General features: G+C 40.0%; 1 protein-coding gene across 1 annotated transcript in view; it reads right to left on the bottom strand.

Moving 5' to 3' along the window:
* Positions 1-23,355, bottom strand: part of LOC128698310 (uncharacterized) — a 33,935-nt gene that overhangs the window by 5,822 nt on the left and 4,758 nt on the right. Inside the window, exon 3 of the mRNA XM_070104529.1 lies at positions 8,754-8,903. Coding sequence (XP_069960630.1) covers positions 8,754-8,903 — 150 coding nt within the window. The remainder of the gene's footprint in view (positions 1-8,753; positions 8,904-23,355) is intronic.

Raw genomic sequence — 23,355 nt, 5'->3', positions numbered from 1 at the left:
TAGGACAGGTTAGATAGGGTAAGCTTAGGTTAGGTTAGGTAAGGTAAGGTTAGGTTAGGTTAGGTTAGGTTAGGTTAGGCTAGGTTAGGTTAGGTTAGGACAGGTTAGATAAGGTAATGTTAGGTTAGGTTAGGTTAGGCTAGGTTAGGTTAGGTTAGGACAGGTTAGATAGGGTAAGCTTAGGTTAGGTTAGGTAAGGTAAGGTTAGGTTAGGTTAGGTTAGGTTAGGTTAGGCTAGGTTAGGTTAGGACAGGTTAGATAAGGTAATGTTAGGTTAGGTTAGGTTAGGACAGGTTAGGCTAGGTCAGGCTAGGTAAGAGTGGTCAGGAAACAGGACAGGTGCTTCCTACCACCGGACTAGTCACACGATGCCCCGCCACAGTTTCTGGTCACCCAACCAAGGCTAGAAACCCTCCAAGATGGATCACCTTGTTTCTTGAAGACAACTAACAGTGGTCTGGTGGCTAAAGCTCCCGCTTCACACACGGAGGGCCCGGGTTCGATTCCCGGCGGGTGGAAATTCCGACACGTTTCCTTACACCTATTGTCCTGTTCACCTAGCAGCAAATAGGTACCTGGGTGTTAGTGGACTGGTGTGGGTGGCATCCTGGGGGACAAGATTAAGGACCACAATGGAAATAAGTTAGACAGTCCTCGATGACGCACTGACTTTCTTGGGTTATCCTGGGTGGCTAACCCTCCGGGGTTAAAAATCCGAACAAAATCTTATCTTATCTTATCTCTCTGTCTTGGCACTGATTAATTCATGGTATTTTCAATATCTTTTTCTGGATTTGTGTAGTCATATACTAAAAAAAAATCGTATGAGAATTTTTTTTGAGATATAATAGATCGTGTGTCCCGTAGCGGGATCGATAACGCACTCAGCTCACACACTGAGGTCCGGGGTTCGAATCTCCTCCGGTATGGCTGGAGAACTTTAGGTACGTGTTTCCATAAGACACCTGCTGTCCCTGTTCACTCATCAGTATAAAATAGGTACCTGGGTGTTAGTGGACTGGTGTGGGTCGCATCCTGGGTGGTAGTGGACTGGTGTGGGTTACATTCTGGATGTTAGTGGGCTGGTGTGGGTCGCATCCTGGGTGTTAGTGGACTGGTGTGGGTCGCATCCTGGGTGTTAGTGGACTGGTGTGGGTCGCATCCTGGGTGTTAGTGGACTGGTGTGGGTCACATCCTGGGTGTTAGTGGACTGGTGTGGGTCACATCTTGGGTGTTAGTGGACTGGTGTGGGTCACATCCTGGGTGTTAGTGGACTGGTGTGGGTCACATCCTGGGTGTTAGTGGACTGGTGTGGGTCACATCCTGGGACAAAACTGACCTAATTTGCGGGAAATGCTCAGCATAACAAGCGGCTTTCTATATAGTAGTATGTCACTGATGTCAGCTATGGTCTGTATACCTTGTACATGTACTTGTATACCTTGTACATGTACTTGTATACCTTGTACATGTACTTGTATACCTTGTACATGTACTTGTATACCTTGTACATGTACTTGTATACCTTGTACATGTACTTGTATACCTTGTACATGTACTTGTATACCTTGTACATGTACTTGTATACCTTGTACATGTACTTGTACACCTTGTACATGTACTTGTATACCTTGTACATGTACTTGTATACCTTGTACATGTACTTGTACACCTTGTACATGTACTTGTATACCTTGTACATGTACTTGTATACCTTGTACATGTACTTGTATACCTTGTACATGTACTTGTACACCTTGTACATGTACTTGTATACCTTGTACATGTACTTGTATACCTTGTACATGTACTTGTATACCTTGTACATGTACTGGTATACCTTGTACATGTACTGGTAGTAAATAAAGATATTATTATTATTATTATTATTATTATTATTATTATTATTATATCATTATTACTATTATAAAACCTCGATCACCTGTATGGTAATATTTCTTTGAGTAATATTTCCAAAATGCTTTAAATTAAATACAATAAGTTCATTAAAATCTAAATTATCAGGAAATTTTACTGTTTTTTTTTTCCTTAAAACATCATACGAGGGAAACTCGAAATTTCTCAAAAAAAAAAAATGGGTGAAAACTTGCTAATTTCTCTCTGAAAACCATGAAAAATCTTCATAATTTCCCTTCTTTTTGAGTATGGATATTTTTTTTTAATGACAACGGCTGCCTGAAGAAACGAAATGTTCCTGAGGACATTTTCTCTCCCAGTAAGTCAGTATCTCACTATTGCTTAGACAGTCAAATGGGTGACTGTTGAAAACCTTTAAACAGTCAGTATTTTCTCGAGACCTCAGTGGGTCCCCTATTTTTTGCTTGCCGTTCGAAAACTTGCAATAGCGTTTATGTGATTAAGGACACTTAGTTACAGTGCAGGACGTTTTTTATAGGCAACGTTTCGCCACGAATGGGTTCTTCAGTCGAATTTTTATAATGCATTGTACCTGTGACTAATTATTTTTAGGCAATGGCTTCCCCATTATGTTCTGCACCCATATTAAAAGACACATTTCGCCACTCGTGGCGAAATGTTCCCCTCTAATAAATATCCTAAACTGACCATAAATGTAGTTAGCCACAACTTATCTCTATGCTATTTAAAGCTCTTCATTACATATTTTATTTACTGGAGTTTTGGAATGTTAACGTTGATTAAGTTTTACTGAGGCAATCTCACCATATCATATCTGTCCTCAAAGTCGTCAGATTTATTGAATAACTAGATGTGTGGGATGAGTTTGTGATGAATCCATTGATGAATCTGTCTATACCAGTGATATATTAGCTGTTCATATCGGCCATTTTGAAAAATAGTCGCTATTTCGACATTATCCATTTCAAAAAACAGTCCCTATTTTGAAATAGGGATTGTTTTTTGAAATGGATAATGTGACCAGATTTAATATAAGAACATTGGGGTTTGGAAAAGTCAAATTAGCAAGCAACGTGAGTGGGATCTGAGAGGGAACCAGCCATGGCGATAGAAAAATCCCTCTCCAGCGAGTGGGATCAGTGTGGGAACTATGACGGAGGCAGTAGAAGCAGTAGAGATGTAGTTTTGAGGTGGTCAGTCCCTCAGCCTGGAAATGAGTTGTGTTCCATAGTCTGGAACAGTGTGAAGTTGAAGCAACGGAATGGAGACTTATATACCATCAAGGTGAGGCGGAGATAATCATGACAGGATTGACAGGACACTGGACATACAGTCCACTAGCAGAATGTAAACATTGAGAGGGTAGGTCCTTCTCAAATCCCTCCCTTCTCACTTGTAACTTGTGATCTGGAATATAAACATTGAGAGGGCAGGTCCTTCTCAAATCCCTCCCTTCTCACTTGTAAATTGTGGTCTGGAATGTAAACATTGAGAGGGCAGGTCCTTCTCAAATCCCTCCCTTCTCACTTGTAACTTGTGGTCTGGAATATAAACATTGAGAGGGCAGGTCCTTCTCAAATCCCTCCCTTCTCACTTGTAACTTGTGGTCTGGAATATAAACATTGAGAGGGCAGATCCTTCTCAAATCCCTCCCTTCTCACTTGTAACTTGTGGTCTGGAATATAAACATTGAGAGGGCAGGTCCTTCTCAAATCCCTCCCTTCTCACTTGTAACTTGTGGTCTGGAATATAAACATTGAGAGGGCAGGTCCTTCTCAAATCCATCCCTTCTCACTTGTAACTTGTGGTCTGGAATATAAACATTGAGAGGGCAGGTCCTTCTCAAATCCCTCCCTTCTCACTTGTAACTTGTGGTCTGGAATATAAACATTGAGAGGGCAGGTCCTTCTCAAATCCATCCCTTCTCACTTGTAACTTGTGGTCTGGAATATAAACATTGAGAGGGCAGGTCCTTCTCAAATCCCTCCCTTCTCACTTGTAACTTGTGGTCTGGAATATAAACATTGAGAGGGCAGGTCCTTCTCAAATCCCTCCCTTCTCACTTGTAACTTGTGGTCTGGAATATAAACATTGAGAGGGCAGGTCCTTCTCAAATCCCTCCCTTCTCACTTGTAACTTGTGGTCTGGAATATAAACATTGAGAGGGCAGGTCCTTCACAAATCCCTTCCTTCTCACTTGTAACTTGTGGTCTGGAATATGAACATTGAGAGGGCAGGTCCTTCTCAAATCCCTTCCTTCTCACTTGTAACTTGTGGTCTGGAATATAAACATTGAGAGGGCAGGTCCTTCTCAAATCCCTCCCTTCTCACTTGTAACTTGTGGTCTGGAATATAAACATTGAGAGGGCAGGTCCTTCACAAATCCCTTCCTTCTCACTTGTAACTTGTGGTCTGGAATATAAACATTGAGAGGGCAGGTCCTTCACAAATCCCTTCCTTCTCACTTGTAACTTGTGGTCTGGAATATAAACATTGAGAGGGCAGGTCCTTCTCAAATCCCTCCCTTCTCACTTGTAACTTGTGGTCTGGAATATAAACATTGAGAGGGCAGGTCCTTCACAAATCCCTTCCTTCTCACTTGTAACTTGTGGTCTGGAATATAAACATTGAGAGGGCAGGTCCTTCACAAATCCCTTCCTTCTCACTTGTAACTTGTGGTCTGGAATATAAACATTGAGAGGGCAGGTCCTTCACAAATCCCTTCCTTCTCACTTGTAACTTGTGGTCTGGAATATAAACATTGAGAGGGCAGGTCCTTCTCAAATCCCTCCCTTCTCACTTGTAACTTGTGGTCTGGAATATAAACATTGAGAGGGCAGGTCCTTCTCAAATCCCTCCCTTCTCACTTGTAACTTGTGGTCTGGAATATGAACATTGAGAGGGCAGGTCCTTCTCAAATCTCTCCCTTCTCACTTGTAACTTGTGGTCTGGAATATAAACATTGAGAGGGCAGGTCCTTCTCAAATCCCTTCCTTTCCTCTTGTAACTTGTGGTCTGGAATATAAACATTGAGAGGGCAGGTCCTTCTCAAATCTCTCCCTTCTCACTTGTAACTTGTGGTCTGGAATATGAACATTGAGAGGGAAAGTCCTTCTCAAATCCCTCCCTTCTCACTTGTAACTTGAACATTAAAATGATATAAAATACCGACAGATTGTTAGGTAAGACACATATGCAACAGTTAGGTATCTTTATTTCGAAACGTTTCGCCTACACAGTAGGCGAAATAGTCTTTGGAACAACACTCTTCTCCAGACTGAGGGACTGACCACCTCAAAACTTTAAGGGTGATGGACTGATTACATCGTCTTCAAGTCTCTTCTGCTTCTATCAACTTTTCTGTACTCGACTGAAGAAGCCTATTGTGTAGGCGAAACGTTTCGAAATAAAGATACCTAACTGTTGCATATGTGTCTTACCTAACACTTGTAACTTGTGGTCTGGAATATAAACATTGAGAGGGCAGGTCCTTCTCAAATCCCACCCTTCCCACTTGTAACTTGTGGTCTGGAATGTAAACATAGAGAGGGCAGGTCCTTCTCAAATCCCTCCCTTCTCACTTGTAACTTGTGGTCTGGAATATAAACATTGAGAGGGCAGGTCCTTCTCAAATCCCACCCTTCTCACTTGTAACTTGTGGTCTGGAATATAAACATTGAGAGGGCAGGTCCTTCTCAAATCCCTCCCTTCTCACTTGTAACTTGTGGTCTGGAATGTAAACATTGAGAGGGCAGGTCCTTCTCAAATCCCTCCCTTCCCACTTGTAACTTGTGGTCTGGAATGTAAACATTGAGAGGGCAGGTCCTTCTCAAATCCCTTCCTTCTCACTTGTAACTTGTGGTCTGGAATATAAACATTGAGAGGGCAGGTCCTTCTCAAATCCCTCCCTTCTCACTTGTAACTTGTAGTCTGGAATGTAAACATTGAGAGGGCAGGTCCTTCTCAAATCTCTCCCTTCTCACTTGTAACTTGTGGTCTGGAATGTAAACATTGAGAGGGCAGGTCCTTCTCAAATCTCTCCCTTCTCACTTGTAACTTGTGGTCTGGAATGTAAACATTGAGAGGGCAGGTCCTTCTCAAATCTCTCCCTTCTCACTTGTAACTTGTGGTCTGGCAAAAGCAAATTATCGAATAAGTTCTCTGTACCATGATACCGTTGTGCTCTAGCGTCTAACAGAGTGAATATGATAATGGTATGTAATACCGACAAGTTGATAAATAGGACACATGTACAACAGTTAGGTACCTTTATTCCGAAACGTTAAATCTACATATCGTCTTTACATCTCTACTGCTTAAAAAAAGATACCACGGGAGAGGATTGAACTCATGGCGAGTGAGTTGTGAAACTCCAGGCCAGTGCCTAAGCCACTGGGCCACTCGCCACGAGTTCAAACCCGCCCATGGAAAGGTTTGTTTGCAAGTGTGTTATTACGATTTCGTGAGACACTCTACTGCTACTGCTGTGTAGACGAAACGTTTCGGAATATTTATCAAAGTTTCGGTATTGTATACCATGGTATACTGGTGGTATTTTGTGGTATTTTGTTTGCTTTTTAAAGGAAGAATTAAATGAGCTAAACCCTGAAGATATATATGCGGGAATATTTTCATTCTCCTTTGTTAATTATGATCGATTTGAGCTTACCTGGAGTCTAACTGGAGGGTGATCCAGGGGTCAACGCCCCCGCGGCCCGGACTTTGACTAGGTCTCCCGGTGGATCAGGGTCTGATCAACCAGGCTGTTACTGCTGAATTATAGTGTGCATCTAGATTAGGAAACAAAGCTATCAGGATCCTGCCGTTCAGTGGATTTAACAATCCCGGTGATCTTACAACGTTTCGATCCATTTCTTTCCCGTCATCGCTAAATAAACGTCCAAATCTAGTTTTTTTTACTCGTGTTTTGTGTATCTAGAAACATCTGGAATTTATTGTAATATTTTAAATAACTTTTATATTTTTTTCGTGTTTATTCTGTCTGGTATTAATGTTTTTTGGTATAAATTTTGGTAACTAATACCAACAAGTTGGTTTAGAAAAACACGTAAGCAAACACTAGGACGTTTTTACGAGGAAACGTTTCGGTCTTGGGACGTTTATCACTTCTAACATTCGTTATTATTATTATTATTATTATTATTATTATTATTATTATTATTATTATCATCAGCATCATTATTATTATTATTATTATTATTATTATTATTATTATTATTATTATTATCAGCATCATTATTATTATTATTATTATCATTATTATTATTATTATTATCATTATTATCATTATTATTATTATTATTATTATTATTATTATTATTATTATCATTATTATTATTATTATTATTATTATTATTATCATTATTATTATTATTATTATTATTATTATTATTATTATTATTATTATTATATGTACTGAACATAAACTCTATATACAAAGAATCAAAATGTACATAATTATAATTATAATTAAAATTATAATTCGGTTTATCTTGGTTTAGTGGCACTGTATGTGTGTCTGTTGGTTTAGAAAGACACGTAAGCAAACACTATGACATATTAGAGAACGTTTCGGTCCTGGGACCTTGGTCACCTTGGAAGTGATCAAGGTCCCAGGACCGAAACGTTTTCTAATAAATATATCAGAGTGTTTGCTTACGTGTCTTTCTAAACCAAGTTGTCGGTATTTATTACCAAGGTTTATACCATGTGTGTCTGTAATTAGTGCAAATGTGGGAAATTAGTATCATTCTTGTTAGTACCTAAGTAAGAAGTAGGTAGTACCTCCCTCTAGCATGCAGATTAAGATGACAGTACAGGAAGGTCCTGCTTAACAGCGTTTCGCCCAAAATACTGTACTAGGGGTCACCCACTTACCCAAAATAGTGTACTAGGGGTCACCCACTTACCCAAAATAATGTACTAGGGGTCACCCACTTACCCAAAATAATGTACTAGGGGTCGCCCACTTACCCAAAATAATGTACTAGGGGTCACCCACTTACCCAAAATAGTGTACTAGGGGTCACCCACTTACCCAAAATAATGTACTAGGGGTCACCCACTTACCCAAAATAATGTACTAGGGGTCGCCCACTTACCCAAAATAATGTACTAGGGGTCACCCACTTACCCAAAATAATGTACTAGGGGTCACCCACTTACCCAAAATAATGTACTAGAGGTCACCCACTTACCCAAAATACTGTACTAGAGGTCACCCACTTACCCAAAATACTGTACTAGGGGTCACCCACTTACCCAAAATACTGTACTAGGGGTCACCCACTTACCCAAAAATACTGTACTAGGGGTCACCCACTTACCCAAAATACTGTACTAGGGGTCACCCACTTACCCAAAATAATGTACTAGGGGTCACCCACTTACCCAAAATAATGTACTAGGGGTCACCCACTTACCCAAAATAATGTACTAGAGGTCACCCACTTACCCAAAATACTGTACTAGGGGAGGTCACCTATAATAAACAGAACACTAGAATGTTGCCCACTTCTAGTGCTATGTTTCTATATTTTTTCAACACACCGGCAGTGTCCCACCGTGGCAGGGTGACTCGAAAAGAAAAACGAAGTTTTTCAATTTGAATTTAGTGACGTATACTCGAGAAGCTGTTATATTTATGTTTTAATCTTAGTTCAATACTTCCTAGTTTGACCGTAATTAATTTATCATATTTAAAAAAAAAATTGTAGACAAACCCGTCAGTATTTTTTGGGGTATGGAGTTTTGTGGCTTTCTGGCCGCGGGTTCTATCCCCACCCGTGGTATGGTTTGATTTTTTTTTACTGTGCTATAGGTCACCCACTCACCCAAAATACTCCACCAAGGTACGAAGGGCGGCTGGGAAGATTGTTGATGGTTGTGGGCGGGCCGGGGGGTGGTAACCTTTGGGACAAACAGCTGTGAGGTGGTGGTGGTTGTGCTGGTGGTGGTGCTGGTGGTGCTGGTGGTGGTGATTTCTGCCGGGGGAGGGAGATGGTGCAGAATTAACTTGCGCGGTGCTGAAGTAACGTGATTAAACTCAAGAATGAAGTGGTAGATAGTATTAAGCCGTGCGGAGGCGTGCGTAAGAGTATGTTTAAGTGCTTTAGATCACGTTAAAAACAAAGCATTGAATTCTAAGTAACCTAATCTTACTAATAAACATATAGCAGATACTCAGTGCTCAGTAATAACCCACAAGGAGACAGAACTCAGGGATTATTTGATCTGTATATATTGAGCCCCTTCTGAGGTCCTCTTCAGAGGATTAATTGATCTGAGTATATCTATCCCCTTCTGGGGTCCTCTTCAGAGGATTAATTGATCTGAGTATATCTATCCCCTTCTGGGGTCCTCTTCAGAGGATTATTTAATCTGTATATATCGAGTCCCTTCTGGGATCCTCTTCAGGGGATTATTTAATATGTATATATCGACTCCCTTCTGGGATCCTCTTCAGGGGATTATTTAATATGTATATATCGACTCCCTTCTGGGATCCTCTTCAGCTGAAGAGGATCCTAGAAGGGGCTCGATATATACAGATTAATTCCCGAGTTTCTCTCTCTAAAGGGTTATTACTGAGAATGTAAGATTGGTAAGCGAAATGATGACACGTAGCACAAGATTATATTGGGACGACGTTTCGCTCTTTACAGAGATCTGTGACTGATAAAGCTCGATACGAAACGAATCATTGTCTCAATAAAACCTTGTTCTCTAACTTAGATTGTCTTTATAATTACAAACAATATGAATTTGGATCCAGAATAGTGAAGTTAGTGCATGGGCCAGTAGGCCTTCTGCAGTGTTCCTTCGTTCTTATGTTCTTATGTTCTTATGTTCTTAACTGCAATAAATAGAAAATAACAGATGTTGCAAGGAGAATAATGCAATAGCTAGAAAAAAACAGATGTTGTTAGGTAAGACACATATGCAACAGTTAGACAACTTTATTCCGAAACGTTTCGCCTACACAGTAGGCTTCTTCAGTCGAATACAGAAAGTAGGCAGGAACAGTAGAGATGTGAAGACGATGTAATCAGTCCATCACCCTTGTAGTCGTAGAATTTGAGGTTGTCAGTCCCTCGGCCTGGAGAAGTTCAGTTCCATAGTCAGGAACTATCTGAAGATCAAGCGACAGTGCGGAGACTTAAATACTGTCGGAAGGAGAGGTGCAGGGTAGTAGTAGTAGTAGTAGTAGTAGTAGTAGTAGTAGTAGTAGTAGTAGTAGTAGTAGTAGTAGTAGTAGTAGTAGTAGTAGTAGTGAGAGGCAACTGAGAGGTCATGTCCCTCTCAGATCCAACCCTCAAATTCTACGACTACAAGGGTGATGGACTGATTACATCGTCTTCACATCTCTACTGTTCCTGCCTACTTTCTGTATTCGACTGAAGAAGCCTACTGTGTAGGCGAAACGTTTCGGAATAAAGTTGTCTAACTGTTGCACATGTGTCTTACCTAACAACCTGTCGGTATTGTATACCATTTTGATGTTCATAACAGATGTTGCAAGGAGAATAATGCAATAACTAGAAAATAACAGATGTTGCAAGGAGAATAATGCAATAACTAGAAAATAACAGATGTTGCAAGGAGAATAATGCCATAGCTAGAAAATAACAGATGTTGCAAGGAAAATAACAGATGTTGCAAGGAGAATAATGCAATAGCTAGAAAATAACAGATGTTGCAAGGAAAATAACAGATGTTGCAAGGAGAATAACAGATGTTGCAAGGAGAATAACAGATGTTGCAAGGAGAATAACAGATGTTGCAAGGAGAATAACAGATGTTGCAAGGAGAATAACAGATGTTGCAAGGAGAATAATGCAATAGCTAGAAAATAACAGATGTTGCAAGGAGAATAACAGATGTTGCAAGGAGAATAACAGATGTTGCAAGGAGAATAATGCAATAGCTAGAAAATAACAGCTGTTGCAAGGAGAATAACAGATGTTGCAAGGAGAATAACAGATGTTGCAAGGAGAATAATGCAATAGCTAGAAAATAACAGATGTTGCAAGGAGAATAACAGATGTTGCAAGGAGAATAACAGATGTTGCAAGGAGAATAACAGATGTTGCAAGGAGAATGCAACATAAAAGGCTGCCATTAAGTAAATTAGATACATGTGCAACATTGTAGATGAATGGTTCAGAGAACCAACATGTTGATAAATTAGACACATGTACAACTCTTTGGTATCTTTATTGAGGAAACGTTTCGCCACACAGTGGCTTCATCAGTCCATACGAAGGAGAAACTTGAAGAACAGGATGAACAGTCCTTTGTATGGACTGATGAAGCCACTGTGTGGCGAAACGTTTCCTCAATAAAGATACCAAAGAGTTGCACATGTGTCTAATTTAACACATGTGCAACACTTCGGTATCTTTGTTGTGGCAACGTTTCGCTCTCCAGGAGCAAAAATGTCGCGTTAGCTGAATTTGTGTCCTTATACTTAACATATTGTGGGTAATTCTACCAATATTAATACAAATAGACAGGATGAATTAGATACATATTCAACTCTTAGGTATCTTTATTGTGGCAACGTTTCGCTACACAGTAGCTTCATCAGTCCAATACAGAGAAGAATGGTTGAATATCAGGACTTTAAGGTAATCAGTCCCTCAACCTGGAGTTGATATAAATAATGGCCATCAGTCTTGATGGATTGATTGCATCAACTCCAGGCTGAGGGACTGATTACCTCAAAGTCATTCTGAACTTCAACGATTTTTCTCTGTATTAGACTGATGAAGCCACTGTGTGGCGAAACGTTGCCACAGTAAAGCTACCCAAGTGTTGAACATGTATCTAATTCATCCTGTCTATTTGTATTAATATTGGTAGAATTACCCACAATATGTTAAGTATAAGGACACAAATGCAGCTAACGCGACATTTTTGCTCCTGGAGAGCGAAACGTTGCCACAATAAAATGTCCCATTAGTTACACTTGTGGCCTTTTCCTTAACCTGTCAGTTCTCTGAACCATTTATCTATATCATTATTACGAAGGCCGTAGAGTACATTTATTAAGAAAATATTTAATAGAGTTTTTGGTGGATCAACGATTCCCAGTTAATGTAAATAAGCCATTTAAAGGGAAAATTAAGTGCACTTGACTCACTACATTCATCAGTGGGGAATTTCATGACCCAATGTATCAGAGCTAAAAGAATACGAGAAAGGGTTGAACCAGCGTGGCTGGACCTAGTTTTCGCCCTGAGTGACTCTGACATAGGAGCAGACTAAGAAGATTTGGTACCAAAGATCACACAGCAGTGACTATTTGGTACCAAAGATCACACAGCAGTGACTATTTGGTACCAAAGATCACACAGCAGTGACTATTTGGTATCAAAGATCACACAGCAGTGACTATTTGGTACCAAAGATCACACAGCAGTGACTATTTGCCACCAAAGATCACACAGCAGTGACTATTTGGCACCAAAGATCACACAGCAGTGACTATTTGGCACCAAAGATCACACAGCAGTGACTATTTGGTACCAAAGATCACACAGCAGTGACTATTTTGGTACCAAAGATCACACAGCAGTGACTATTTGGCACCAAAGATCACACAGCAGTGACTATTTGGTACCAAAGATCACACAGCAGTGACTATTTGGTACCAAAGATCACACAGCAGTGACTATTAAATATGTGGCAGAGGTGAAATTGGAGAGAAAATAATTAGGAAGAGATATAAAGAGATGAGATATTACCTAAATGTGTAAGTAAATGGTTAGTCGAGTAACGAGACGATGGGCCTAGCTAGAAAGTGCCAGTCTGATAAAAAAAATTACCTACGCTAATTACCTAATCTAATTACTTAACCTAATTACCTATTTTAATTACCTAAAATAACTTACTTTAGCTTAACCTAAAATAACTTTAGATTAACCTAAAATAACTTACTCTAGTGAACATTAAAATGGTATAAAATACCGACAGGTTGTTAGGTAAGACATATATGCAATAGTTAGGTATCTTTATTTCGAAACGTTTCGCCTACACAGTAGGCTTCTTCAGTCGAGTACAGAAAAGTTGATAGAAGCAGAAGATACTTGAAGACGATGTAATCAGTCCATCACCCTTAAAGTTTTGAGGTGGTCAGTCCCTCAGTCTGGAGAAAAGTGTTGTTCCATATATATTGTTCCAGACTATGGAACAATACTCTTCTCCAGACTGAGGGACTGACCACCTCAAAACTTTAAGGGTGATGGACTGATTACATCGTCTTCAAGTATCTTCTGCTTCTATCAACTTTTCTGTACTCGACTGAAGAAGCCTACTGTGTAGGCGAAACATTTCGAAATAAAGATACCTAACTGTTGCACATGTGGTTAGGTAAGACACATATGCAACAGTTAGACAACTTTATTCCGAAACGTTTCGCCTACACAGTAGGCTTCTTCAGTCGAATACAGAAAGTAGGCAGGAACAGTAGAGAAGTGAAGACGATGTCGGTATTGTATACCATTTTGATGTTCCTGTTGCACATGTGTCTTACCTAACAACTTACTTTAGCTTAACCTAAAATTACTTTATCTTAACCTAAAATTATTTTAGCTTAACCTAAAATTATTTTACCTTAACCTAAAATTATTTTAGCTTAACCTAAAATTATTTTAGCTTAACCTAAAATTATGTAATGCAAAAGGACACAAGTGCAACTAATGTGACATTTTATTGTGGCAACGTTTCGCTCTCCAGGAGCTTTATCAAGCCATTACAAACAATACATGGACACAGAGGGTATATAAAGGCTCAGAGTGAGGTGTAATACTAGTGAGGTACCATTTAGATGTTCTTTAGTGCTAGTAGTAGTAGTAGTAGTAGTAGTAGTAGTAGTAGTAGTAGTGACAAAAGTAATACAATATGGTAGAGCAATTAATTCGTACACGAGTAAAAGGATATAAAAGCTATTACTTGGGTAACATAAAAATAGGTTGGACAAATATAGACTGGAAAGAGGCAGCTTGTTTCAGTGTTCACTCTCTGTGCTTTGTGTAGTATAACAGGAGAGACTATGTGATGGCAGGGTTTACTGTTTTCAGGAGGATTCTTGCTAAGACTTCGGAGATGGTGAAGCTGCCGTTGTTTTGTTTAATTGTATTCGAAACAGCGATCAGTGCTGATTCGAGGCACTTGCGTCTGCGGAAATTAGTTTCTTTGATCACTAATTGGGCGTCTCTGAATTTCATGAGATGATTGGTAGAATTTCGGTGTTGTACACAGGCGTTGTTCAAGTTATCGTTCCTACATGCGTAAATGTGTTCATTGAGGCGAGTGTCGAGGTTTCTTGCTGTTTCACCTACGTAAATCTTGTCACAGCCTCCACAGGGTATAGTGTAAACTCCTGCGTTGACTGGTTCGTGGTGCTTGGATTTTGTCCTGGTTAGATCCTTTATTGATGTGCTAGAAGCGATGGCGACTCTGGTGTTAGCTTGTGAAAGTACTTTTGAGACGTTCAGTGCAACCTGGCTGTTGGGAAGAATTATAATTTTGTTGGGAGTGGTGTTGGTGCGTGGAGAATTAATGATCTGAAGAGCTCTTTTCTTGCAGTCTTTGATGAAAAAGGAAGGAAAATGTAACTCAGTGAATGTTTGGTGAATGTATGTACATTCCTCGTCAAGAAACTCAGGACTACAAATTCGGTATTATGCTCTTAGGAAAAACCCGATGATGATGCCTCTTTTGGTCTTGGTATCTTGACTGGAATAGAAGTGTGTGAGATCATTTTTATTGGTGGGTTTCCGATAAACTTGAAATCTTAGGTTGTTGTCTACTTTGTGAATGAGTGGGAGACGCTCACCAAAGACTTTCTATACAAAACCAGACAAATACTCAAACGCACTAGAGAAGGGAAGAAACTTCTGTACTTGTTACCAAGCAACCGTAAACCAGCACACATGTATGGTTTACCCAAGACCCATAAACACAATATTCCTCTCAGACCAATCACGTCAGGAATAGGCAGTGCTCCACACAAACTAGCCGGAGTTCTTGCCAAACATCTTTCCTGCCTTCTGGGGACCATCAGCCCCGCTCATCTTAAACACTCAGGCGACCTTCTCAACCGCATCCGTAACTTCTCCATCCGTAACAAGAAACTAAGCAGTTTAGACGTGACTTCCCTCTTCACAAAAGTACCTACCAAAAAAGCCATCGAGGTTCTACGACGTAAAGTCAATCAGGACCTTAATCTTCCTCTACCTCCCGGAGATTTTGTTGACTTGATTGAACTCTGTGTTAATTTCAACTGTTTTTCTTTCAATAACAAGCTCTACAAACAAACCTACGGCATGGGAATGGGGTCCCCCATCAGTGTCGTCCTAGCCAACTTATACATGGAACACCTAGAGTCCGAACACTTCGCCAACATCATCCCTTCAAGCGTCACTTGGTTACGTTACGTGGACGATGTCCTCGTAATAACTCCCAAACGTTTTGATGTACGGGATCTTCAGGCAAGGCTCAACGCAGTTGAACCGGCGATCCAGTTTACACTAGAAGAGTCCAATGACAAGCTACCTTTCCTCGACGTCCTCATTCACAAAGTAGACAACAACCTAAGATTTCAAGTTTATCGGAAACCCACCAATAAAAATGATCTCACACACTTCTATTCCAGTCAAGATACCAAGACCAAAAGAGGCATCATCATCGGGTTTTTCCTAAGAGCATACCGAATTTGTAGTCCTGAGTTTCTTGACGAGGAATGTACATACATTCACCAAACATTCACTGAGTTACATTTTCCTTCCTTTTTCATCAAAGACTGCAAGAAAAGAGCTCTTCAGATCATTAATTCTCCACGCACCAACACCACTCCCAACAAAGTTATAATTCTTCCCAACAGCCAGGTTGCACTGAACGTCTCAAAAGTACTTTCACAAGCTAACACCAGAGTCGCCATCGCTTCTACCACTTCAATAAAGAATCTAACCAGGACAAAATCCAAGCACCACGAACCAGTCAATGCAGGAGTTTACACTATACCCTGTGGAGGCTGTGACAAGATTTACGTAGGTGAAACAGCAAGAAACCTCGACACTCGCCTCAATGAACAGATTTACGCATGTAGGAACGATAACTTGAACAACGCCTGTGTACAACACCGAAATTCCACCAATTATCTCATGAAATTCAGAGACGCCCAATTAGTGATCAAAGAAACTAATTTCCGCAGACGCAAGTGCCTTGAATCAGCACTGATCGCTGTTTCGAATACAATTAAACAAAACAACGGCAGCTTCACCATCTCCGAAGTCTTAGCAAGAATCCTCCTGAAAACAGTAAACCCTGCCATCACATAGTCTCTCCTGTTATACTACACAAAGCACATTACAGAGAGTGAACACTGAAACAAGCTGCCTCATTCCAGTCTATATTTGTCCAACCTATTTTTATGTTACCCAAGTAATAGCTTTTATATCCTTTTACTCGTGTACGAATTAATTGCTCTACCATATTGTATTACTACTACTACTTTTGTCACTACTACTACTACTACTACTACTACTACTACTACTACTACTACTACTACTATTATTACTACTACTACTACTACACTAGTGAACATCCAAATGGTACCTCACTAGTATTGCACCTCACTCTGAGCCTATATATACCCTCTGTGTCCATGTATTGTTTGTAATGGCTTGATAAAGCTCCTGGAGAGCGAAACGTTGCCACAATAAAATGTCACATTAGTTGCACTTGTGTCCTTTTACTTTACATATTGTCGGTAATTCTACCAACTTTATAAGTATAGGTGAGTACAAATAGGAAGCGCGTCTGTCAGGCGCTCAGTAGACGGAGGACCAAACCTTCACCGCGTCTTGCGCTGAATGACCCACATGGGTTAAGCGCTTAAAATTAATTAACCAATTACCAACTTTATTATAACCTAAAATTACTTTAGCTTAACCTAAAATTACTTTAGCTTAGCCTAAAATTATTTTAGCTTAACCTAAAATTACTTTAGCTTAACCTAAAATTACTTTAGCTTAACCTAAAATTACTTTAGCTTAACCTAAAATTACTTTAGCTTAACCTAAAATTACTTTAGCTTAACCTAAAGTTACTTTAGCTTAACCTAAAATTACTTTAGCTTAACCTAAAATTACTTTAGCTTAACCTAAAATTACTTTAGCTTAACCTAAAATTACTTTAGCTTAACCTAAAATTATTTTAGCTTAACCTAAAATTACTTTAGCTTAACCTAAAATTACTTTAGCTTAACCTAAAATTATTTTAACTTAACCTAAAATTATTTTAGCTTAACCTAAAATTACTTTAGCTTAACCTAAAATTACTTTAGCTTAACCTAAAATTACTTTAGCTTAACCTAAAATTACTTTAGCTTAACCTAAAATTACTTTAGCTTAACCTAAAATTACTTTAGCTTAACCTAAAATTACTTTAGCTTAACCTAAAATTACTTTAGCTTAACCTAAAATTACTTTAACTTAAACTAAAATAAAGAAAATAACATTCGTTAATTTACTGATAATTGTAAAATTAAAAATTTTTGACATTTGTTAATTTATTTTTTTATTTTTTTTTTGACTTTCGTAAATTTATTGATCAATTTCAAAATTTTTCTCATTTGTAAATTATTTTAACATGTAAATTTACAAATATCAAAATTTGACATTGTCAAAGAATATCCAAAAAACCCAGAAATAAAAACTCTTCAGGTCCCTTACCCAAAGATTTCTCAATAAAAATTTTGGAAGCAACAGTAAGGAACAGTTAATGGTGCAGACAGTGGAGGCCAGGAGCTGAGTGTCAACCCCTGCAACCACAATTAGGTGAGTGCTCCAAGGGGAGCTGGAGTGCTCCCTTTGAAGCACTCACCTAATTGTATAGAGCTCCAAAGGGAGCTGGAGTACTGTGTGCACCACTAACGAAAATCTTCATTAAAGTTAAACAGGTCGTCTAACAGGGATGTGGAGGAGAGACGATCTTGTCCCTATATTTAAGAAATGGAACAAACAGAGTTATATAACTGGTCAGTTTTGTTGTTTATGGAATAAAACATGACAAGGTGAAGATTAAGACACATGTGCGACAGATGTGTATCTTTACTGTTAAAATGTTTCGCCTACAAAGTAGGTTTCTTCGGTCAAATATGGAGGAAGCAGGTGTAGTAGTGAAATAAACTTGTAATCAGTCCATCAACCTTAGAGAAAAAGGATTTGAGGTGGTCAGTCCCTCAGCCTGGAGAAGAGTTCAACTCCATGATCTGGAACAAAGTGGTCAGTCCCTCAGCCTCCATGATCTGGAACAAGGTGGTCAGTCCCTCAGCCTGGAGAAGATTTCAACTCCATGATCTGGAACAAGGTGGTCAGTCCCTCAGCCTGGAGAAGAGTTCAACTCCATGATCTGGAACAAAGTGGTCAGTCCCTCAGCCTGGAGAAGAGTTCAACTCCATGATCTGGAACAAGGTGGTCAGTTCCTCAGCCTGGAGAAGAGTTCAGATCTGGAACTGGAGAGCCTGGAGAAGAGTTCAACTCCATGATCTGGAACAAGGTGGTCAGTCCCTCAGCCTGGAGAAGAGTTCAACTCCATGATCTGGAACAGTATGAAGCTCAACCATGAGAACAGAGTCTTAAAAACTACTGACGTTCACAGTAAGGTTATGGACAGGGTAAACACCTGGAAATCAACCTGGAACACCTGGAAATCAACAAGTTTATAAGCAAAAATCATCACGGTCCTGGAATACCAAGCCGAGATAAGAACATAACATAATAATGAAGGAACACTGAAACGGGCCTACTGGCCCATGCGAGGCAGGTCCAAGTCTCCTACCGGCTTAAGCCAATGCCCCAACCTAGTCAGGTCAGGTCACATTCGTTACGGGGGATGGGAATCTATTGCTCAAGATGTTTCACAGAACCGACAGTATGATATATTAGACGCTTGTGCAATAGTTAGGTATCTTTATTTCGAAACGTTTCGCCTACACAGTAGGCTTCTTCAGTCGAGTACAGAAAAGTTGATAGAAGCAGAAGATACTTGAAGATACTTGAAGCAGAAGATACCTAACTGTTGCATGTGTCTTACCTAACAACCTGTCGGTATTTTATACCATTTTAATGTTCAATTGCCCAATTCTTGGGTATTTTTATTGTGGAAACGTTACGCCAGCTAGTGACTTCTTCAGTCCAATGCAGAGAAAGGTGGAAGACGAGGAGGAGTATGAGGTAATCAGTCCCTCAACCTGGAGACGATGTGATCAGTCCATCAATCTTTTCAAGATCATTTTATCAAGACTGATGATCACATCGACTCCAGGTTGAAGGACTGATTACCTCAAACTCTTCCTCATTTTCCACCTTTCTCTGCATTGGACTGAAGAAGTCACTAGCTGGCGAAACTTTGCAGAATAAAAATACCTGAGTATTGCACATGTGTCTAATGCATCATACTGTCGGTTCTGTGAACCATTTACCTACATAATAATAATAATAATAATAATAATAATAATAATAATATCTTTACTTACTACCAGTACATGTACAAGGTATACCAGTACATGTACAAGGTATACAAGTACATGTACAAGGTATACAAGTACATGTACAAGGTATACAAGTACATGTACAAGGTATACAAGTACATGTACAAGGTATACCAGTACATGTACAAGGTATACAAGTACATGTACAAGGTATACAAGTACATGTACAAGGTATACAAGTACATGTACAAGGTATACAAGTACATGTACAAGGTATACAAGTACATGTACAAGGTATACAAGTACATGTACAAGGTATACCAGTACATGTACAAGGTATACAAGTACATGTACAAGGCATACAAGTACATGTACAAGGTATACAAGTACATGAACAAGGTATACCAGTACATGTACAAGGTATACAAGTACATGTACAAGGTATACAATTACATGTACAAGGTATACAAGTACATGTACAAGGTATACAAGTACATGTACAAGGTATACAAGTACATGTACAAGGTATACAAGTACATGTACAAGGTATACAAGTACATGTACAAGGTATACAAGTACATGTACAAGGTATACAAGTACATGTACAAGGTATACAAGTACATGTACAAGGTATACCAGTACATGTACAAGGTATACAAGTACATGTACAAGGTATACAAGTACATGTACAAGGTATACCAGTACATGTACAAGGTATACCAGTACATGTACAAGGTATACAAGTACATGTACAAGGTATACAAGTACATGTACAAGGTATACAAGTACATGTACAAGGTATACCAGTACATGTACAAGGTATACAAGTACATGTACAAGGTATACCAGTACATGTACAAGGTATACCAGTACATGTACAAGGTATACCAGTACATGTACAAGGTATACAAGTACATGTACAAGGTATACAAGTACATGTACAAGGTATACAGATCATAGCTGACATCAGTGACATACTACTATATAGAAAGCCGCTTGTTATGCTGAGCATTTCCCGCAAATTAGGTCAGTTTTGTCCCAGGATGCGACTCACACCAGTCCACTAACACCCAGGATTTGATCCACACCAGTCCACTAACACCCAGGATGTGACCCACACCAGTCCACTAACACCCAGGATGCGACCCACACCAGTCCACTAACACCCAGGATGTGACCCACACCAGTCCACTAACACCCAGGATGTAACCCACACCAGTCCACTAACACCCAGGATGTAACCCACACCAGTCCACTAACACCCAGGATGCAACCCACACTAGTCCACTAACACCCAGGATGTGACCCACACTAGTCCACTAACACCCAGGATGTAACCCACACCAGTCCACTAACACCCAGGATGTGACCCACACCAGTCCACTAACACCCAGGATGTGACCCACACCAGTCCACTAACACCCAGGATGTAACCCACACCAGTCCACTAACACCCAGGATGCGACTCACACCAGTCCACTAACACCCAGGATGCGACTCACACCAGTCCACTAACACTCAGGTATCCATTTTAAACTGATGAGTGAACAGGGACAGGGACATCAGGTGTCTTATGGAAACACGTTCCTAATGTTTTCCAGCCGTACCGGAGTAGATTCGAACCCCGGACCTCAGTGTGTGAGCTGAGTGCACTAGCGATCCCGCTACAAGTGTATGGTAGACAATACCGACATGATGAAGAATTATACACATGTGCAACATCTGGGTATCTTTACTGTAGACGTTTCGCCCTCCAGTGGCTTTATCAATACAAATTCAAGGATATGAATGGAAGACTGAAGAAGTATATACAAAAGAGGAGGTAATCAGTCCCTCAGTTTTGGAGTTAATGAATAATACTGTAGTGAAGAGTCTGCTCAAGTCTACGATGTTTTTCACTCCAAGTCTGACATATACTGATACACTGATATTAATTTTTAATGGGGTGGAGTGGTAAGCCAGTGGAAGGCCTCGGTCAGATGACCATAAGCTCCAGTGGCGGGTCATCATGTGACTAAGACCAGCGTCAGGAATCACTTGTCCTGTTTCCTGCTGCTTAAGTTTACGTAACCTACCCTGATGTATACCGTGCACAGCCCCATAGAGGATTCTTTAGTTATGACCCAGAGGATTCTTTAGTTATGACGCAGAGGATTCTTTAGTTATGACCCAGAGGATTCTTTAGTTATGACCCAGAGGATTCTTTAGTTATGACCCAGAGGATTCTTTAGTTATGACCCAGTGGATTCTTCAGTTATGACCCAGAGGATTCTTCAGTTATGACCCAGAGGATTCTTCAGTTATGACCCAGAGGATTCTTCAGTTATGACCCAGAGGATTCTTCAGTTATGACCCAGAGGATTCTTCAGTTATGACCCAGTGGATTCTTCAGTTATGACCCAGAGGATTCTTCAGTTATGACCCAGAGGATTCTTCAGTTATGACCCAGAGGATTCTTCAGTTATGACCCAGAGGATTCTTCAGTTATGACCCAGAGGATTCTTCAGTTATGACCCAGAGGATTCTTCAGTTATGACCCAGAAGTCATTTCCTAGTTACTCTAGACTCACAAATGCTGCCTAAATTGTAGGTATTGCAATAATATTGCAACATTATTTGCGAAAGTCACTCCAAGATCCTCCTCCTTGAAAGTTAAGACACATGTGCAACATCTGGGTATCTTTATTGTAGACGTTTCGCCATCCAGTGGCTTTACCAATACAGACTGATAAAGCCACTGGATGGCGAAACGTCTACAATAAAGATATCCAGATGTTGCACAAGTGTCTTAACTTTCTTATTGTCGGTATTTTATACCTTTCTTGCACATCCTCCTCCTTGATCAACATCTGGAGGTTTGAGTCTGTGTCACGTTTAGACTTTTCTTACACTCTCTAATTTGCATGAAACTGTTCAGGTGTGTACGAATGTACACATTTGAATGTTGTGTACTTTTAAAAATAGGTTAGATAAATACATGAGAGGGTGTGGGTGGGTGTGAGTTGGACCTGACTAGCTTGTGCTACTAGGTTAGATGACGTACTCCTTCCTAAAGTGAACCTGACCTGACTTAACTAGGTTAGGGCATTGGCTTAAGCCAATAGGAGACTTGGACCTGCCTCGCATGGGCCAGTAGGCCTGCTTCAGTGTTCCTTCTTTATGTACACATGTGTTGGCTCAGTTGTAGCGACTCCTGGGGGAGCCACATGTCTCAATTTATAACTACGTGTCCAGACAATTTTTTTTACGGTAGTCGACTGTGACTTAATATGTCTATGTTAGGTAAGACACATATGCAACGGTTAGGTATCTTTATTTTGAAACGTTTCGCCTACACAGTAGGCTTCTTCAGTCGAGTACAGAAAAGTTGATAGAAGCAGAAGAGACTTGAAGACGATGTAATCAGTCCATCACCCTTAAAGATTTGAGGTGGTCAGTCCCTCAGTCTGGAGAAGAGCATTGTTCCGAAGTCTGAAACAATATGAAGTTGAATGGACAGGATGGAGCCTTATATAGCGCCAGGAGGTGAGACGTAGGTCACTTTGGGAGGTCAGGTCCCTCTCAAATCCAGCCGTTCTCACTAGTAGAGGTTGTCGAAGTTGAATGCAGGTCTGTACCAAGATACCCTTGTGTTGCAGTGTCTGACAGATTGAACATTAAAATGGTATAAAATACCGACAGGTTGTTAGGTAAGACACATATGCAACAGTTAACCGTTGCATATGTGTCTTACCTAACAACCTGTCGGTATTTTATACCATTTTAATGTTTAATATGTCTATGTTGTGTCTGCATTTGATGTCTGTATTTGTAAATATTTTTCACGAAATTATTGACCGAGTCGATCTGTGGGTGGGAATGGGTGGTTTTGAGAAGGACCTGACTTGTATGGGCCAGTAGGCCTGATAAATTAGACACAAGTGCAACTCTTGGGT

This window comes from Cherax quadricarinatus, chromosome 92 (genome assembly GCF_038502225.1).
Source record: "Cherax quadricarinatus isolate ZL_2023a chromosome 92, ASM3850222v1, whole genome shotgun sequence".
Classification (NCBI taxonomy): Eukaryota; Metazoa; Arthropoda; class Malacostraca; order Decapoda; family Parastacidae; genus Cherax; species Cherax quadricarinatus.
This window is presented reverse-complemented; position numbering and strand designations above follow the sequence as displayed.